Source organism: Nannobrachium achirus (genome assembly GCF_963921795.1).
Source record: "Nannobrachium achirus genome assembly, chromosome: 20".
Classification (NCBI taxonomy): domain Eukaryota; kingdom Metazoa; phylum Chordata; class Actinopteri; order Myctophiformes; family Myctophidae; genus Nannobrachium; species Nannobrachium achirus.
The window spans coordinates 32166130-32171070 of NC_137827.1; the positions used below are offsets into that span (position 1 = coordinate 32166130).

Consider the following 4941-nt stretch of genomic DNA (forward strand, 5'->3'; position numbering starts at 1 on the left):
TCTGAAAAGCATTGGACCGAACGAGAGTTCAGAAATTTGCACGTCGGAAAACACAACTCACCGAACATTTCGGTCGAAGTATGGAGAGGCCTTTAGTCTTCTGAAATTGTTTTAGTCTAGTCTGGTCTTAGTCGTCAAAATTAACACTGGTGTGTATGTGTGTGTGTGTGTGTGTGTGTGTGTGTGTGTGTGTGTGTGTGTGTGTGTGTTCTTTAAGGAGAAGTAAATATGGCGAACCACATCACGCAGATATCCAGAGAGAACCTGGATGATCTCAGAGAAGCTTTTAACAAGATTGGTCAGTGTAAAGCGCGCACACACACACACACACACACACACACACACACACACACACACACACACTCAAAACAAACACTAAAAACAAATATACACGCACACACAGATTGCATCACTTTTACTTTTGTAATTAAAATGATTTCAAATATGGGAAGGATTTTACAGCCACCCATAAAGGCTTCTCTTATTGTCCCTGCTTTTAAGTCCTACCAGATGCAAAGGTGAGAGGTTGCCAAGTTTTATCAGGTACAAGTTATAGTAAGTAGGTGTGTGCAGGAATTTACTTTTCTTTATTGGGTTTTATCAGGTAACCATCATAATTGCATAATTACAGGGTAAATGGACACACATGATAACAGCTTGGGTTATGATTCATCTATTTGTGGTGCATACCTGACAGACAGACAGACAGACAGACAGACAGACAGACAGACAGACAGACAGACAGACAGACAGACAGACAGACAGACAGACAGACAGACAGACAGACAGACAGACAGTCAAAATGGCCTGGCAGGCCTGCAATACTGTTCTTTTGGTGTTCACCTTTGTTACTTGGGCCATTGAATGATTGCACTCTCCCACAGTAATACGGAAAGAAAGAAAACAACACATATTGGCCATTTTTACACTTTGTTAATGTTAAGCTCAGTGTCAGGGAAGCCCAAAAAGAGAGTAAATGCCAGCAGACAGCATTGCAAGCCATTTTGGCAAAATTCTGGTCGGCGCTACCCACACGTTTGGCTTGTAGCTCATGCCTCGAAAGCGATAAAAATGATATAAAACAAATACAATTTGGCATTATTAAAGGGGAGATATAATTAATTATTAATATGTTTCCTTTCTTTTTTGCTGAGTTTATATCGAATGCAAGCCGTATTTAACCACTTAAACCCCATATAGTTGAGTGGAGTCCCTCAGGGCTCTAGACTAGTGTCATTTCGGTTTTCTGTTATTGTGAGGAAAGCTTTTGTGGAGAATAGACACACGTCGTGTTGTGAGCTTGTTGAATGTTTATTTTCCATGATAGCTTTCTCCACAATATGGATGCTGGGGTTTAAGTGGTTAAAGAAGCCTCCCTTACAGAGTGTGAGCTCTGATTGGAGTATGAGAGTGACGTAATGACCAGCAAAGCTGTGCACGAGGAATAGGAATAGGATCTGACTGACAGCTGAGGCGGGCGAGACGCTTGTGTACTGCATAAACTAACGCTGTGCTTCATTTTTGTCGAAGAGGGAAAAAATGTAATATACAGTAGACCCCAAATTTGTTTAAGTGGTCAATGGCATGAATACACATGAGTTTAGTCAACGCATGAGTGTGGAGTGAATACTGTAAGTAGCACATTCTATGTACAGTAATGTGAAAGTGAAATGAATGTGTGTTTTCAGACATCGACAACAGTGGCTTCGTGAGTGACTTTGAGCTTCAGGAACTCTTCAGAGAAGCCAGTTTTTCCTTGCCAGGCTACAGGATACGCGAGATCATTGAGACCTTTATCGCTGGAGACACCAACAAAGATGAGAAGATCAGCTTTGAAGAGTTTGTGTCTGTAAGACCCAAATGCATAATGTACCAGATTGATATATAATATACATCAAGTTTATAGAGGTCGTCTTTCCCATGTCTCTTTTACTCTCCAACTTTCTCTTTTGCTTTCATTCTCAAATATGTCGTCAATGTAAACTCACTTGTGAAGGTATGACTTACTGTATTTATAATAACATGACACTTGTGCATTCACCTGATCATGAAATACACATATATGACACCACACACACACACACACACACACACACACACACACACACACACACACACACACACACACACACACACACAGATTAACAGTAGGTCCTGCTCATGTGCAGATCTACCAGGAGTTGAAGAGTAAGGAGTTCAGTGAGACGTTCAAAAAAACTATCGGCAGAAGAGCTGGCATACGATCATTTGGAGGAACGTCAGGAATCTCCAGTGAAGGAACACAGCACTCCTACTCCGGTAAGAGATGCGCGCGCGCACACACACACACACACACACACACACACACACACACACACACATGTGTGCACAGTGTTTCCATGCACAGGTATGGGTTTGTATGTGGGTGATCTGTGAGATGCATTTCCACATGGCCAAATTTCCATGTGTATTTGTATATGAAAATATATCCAGTGTTTGTGTGTATATATGTTAAGGCCAAATGTTCATGTGTATTTGTTTAGGAAAAAGTATGTGGTGTTTGTGTTTTAGATGAAGAGAAGGTGGCGTTTGTTAACTGGATCAACAAAGCCCTAGCAAGTGACCCAGACTGCAGTCATCTGTTACCCATGAACCCTGAGAATGACAATCTCTTCACCTCTGTCCGTGATGGAATCCTGCTCTGGTAAAACACACACACAACCATGAATACACGTGTACACACACACACACACACACACACACACACACACACACACACACACACACACACACCAATGCACGTACGCGCACGCACGCACATACACACAAACACAAGCAAATGAACACACATGCCAAAGAACATTCAACAATGTCTAGCCTAATGCTGCCCACCCAATGTTTTATTCTCTCTTTAGTAAGATGATCAACCTGTCTCAGCCCGACACTATTGATGAGAGAGTCATCAACACTAAGAAACATTCAACCTTCACTATGACTGTGAGTAGCAGCAACAGTTACAGTTTTCAGGGAGACATGCTTTTCTACTTTCAAGTACAACTAGTACAACCATAGTTTTGACTGCATTGAATTTGTTTTGAACTAAAGCCATTTTCCGTTTTTGTAAACACATCTTTCCTTCACTTTAACCTATCGCTCCACTTAGTTGTGTGTAAATGAACGTTGGAAACTTTGTAATTACAAAGCATGTTGATTAATGCTGATTCTCAGTTATTTTATCTTTGTAGGAGAATCTGATGTTGGCCCTCAACTCAGCATCGGCCATAGGCTGTACAGTGGTAAACATCGATGCACATGATCTCATGGCTGGAAAACCCCACTTGGTCCTAGGGTTGCTCTGGCAGATTATCAAGATTGGCCTGTTCGCTGATATTGAAATCAGCAGAAATGAAGGTCAGAATACACAATGGCGTGTACACACACATGCAAATATACTCACAACCACACATAAACCAAGACACACAGTATGCTTCCATGAGCACATGCATGCACTTAAAGACCCACACGCTATCAAAATCAGTCATACTCTAACTCTGCACTTTTGTATCTAGGCCTTAATTGACCACTGGGTAATATTTGATTTTGACTTTCACTTTTGACTGCTTTTTTTGCAACTGAAGCATTTATGACATACTTTTTTATTGCTTCTTACTATAAGCACTAGTAAGCAGTGCTTACAGTAAATACTCTTCTCTTCTCTTCTCTTCTCTTCTCTTCTCTTCTCTTCTCTTCTCTTCTCTTCTGTGTGTCTTGTGCAAAAACTATTCCTCATGCAGCAATGATTCATTCTTTCATAGTTGCCTGAGAAAATAGGCTACTCGAAATGTGTATTTCTTGCTATTTCTGTGTTATGTGCCTAACCAAACATTTAAAAAAAATGCATAATTGAAGGCATTCAACTTATCTTTTGCAATGTACAGTGGTCTCCCTCCTCAACTATTTTTGCATTGGCCTTGGGAACCCTATGACTTTGTGTGGCTTCCGTGTTCTGTCTTACACTCTCCTGTTCTATAATAATAATAATAATAATAATAATACTTATGAAAGCCCTTTTCACATTGCCTATTTGCCTGTGTCTAGCTCTGATTGGTCTCCTGCAAGAGGGGGAGGAGCTGGACCGCCTGCTGTCTGTCTCTCCTGAGGAGCTGCTTCTTCGCTGGGTCAACCACCACCTCCAAAACGCAGGAACAGGGCTAATCTGTAACTTCAGTGAAGACATCAAGGTACCATGCAATATAATCACACACGCACGCACGCGCACGCACACACACATGCAGAGAAACACACACTATGTAAACTATGTGCTATACCTAATGTTGTAGGACTCCAGGGCCTATTTCCACCTGCTGGACCAGATCTCTCCCAAAGGAGAGGATGAGTTTGAGATGAGTGTGGACATCGATATGACTGGCCTCAATGTAAGTCTTATAAACAGAATCAAGTAGGCTACACATTACACAATGAGGAAACAATTACAGAAATTCCAATTACCTTTATACCGTATTTGTTTGTCAGGGGTTGTCTGTTATCATGCTGTCAGATAAGATGTCAGTCATGGAAAACGACAGTAAACTGACTCTCTTATCATCTACTGAAATGTATTGCCTTGTCCCCAATTGTACTCCAAGCAACCCATGTTACCCCTGTCTCTACAGTTCCGGTCATGTAAATCAGACAAATAAATTGTCTAATTAATTATCCTTTAGTACAGTTCTGGCAAATATTCTCTGTAATCCATGCATTTCTTGTGTCAATTATATTTATGTTATCACCAATCAAATCAAGAGTTTTGCTTTAGCTTTGTAAGTGTCAGGTTTTCGCTGTTCCACATTCTCAGCAAACGGCCGTCAGGGAAAAAACCTCTGTGAGAGGAAGATTGGAAGGGCAAGGCAGAGGGCAGTTTACAGTAGACTTGTCTTTAACCACATACATGAACCCTACCGT

The 4941-nt window shown here is 41.1% G+C and overlaps 1 protein-coding gene across 1 annotated transcript in view; it reads left to right on the plus strand.

Annotated features, from left to right (window-relative positions):
- Nucleotides 1-228: 228 nt before the first annotated feature.
- pls1 (plastin 1 (I isoform)) overlaps nt 229-4941 on the plus strand; it is a gene marked incomplete at both ends in the record, with an annotated part of 9319 nt that continues 4606 nt past the window's right edge. The window contains 8 exons of the mRNA XM_080750744.1: nt 229-298; nt 1689-1849; nt 2169-2298; nt 2551-2683; nt 2895-2976; nt 3225-3390; nt 4078-4220; nt 4320-4415. Of these exons, the coding sequence (XP_080606870.1) occupies nt 229-298; nt 1689-1849; nt 2169-2298; nt 2551-2683; nt 2895-2976; nt 3225-3390; nt 4078-4220; nt 4320-4415 (981 nt within the window). The remainder of the gene's footprint in view (nt 299-1688; nt 1850-2168; nt 2299-2550; nt 2684-2894; nt 2977-3224; nt 3391-4077; nt 4221-4319; nt 4416-4941) is intronic.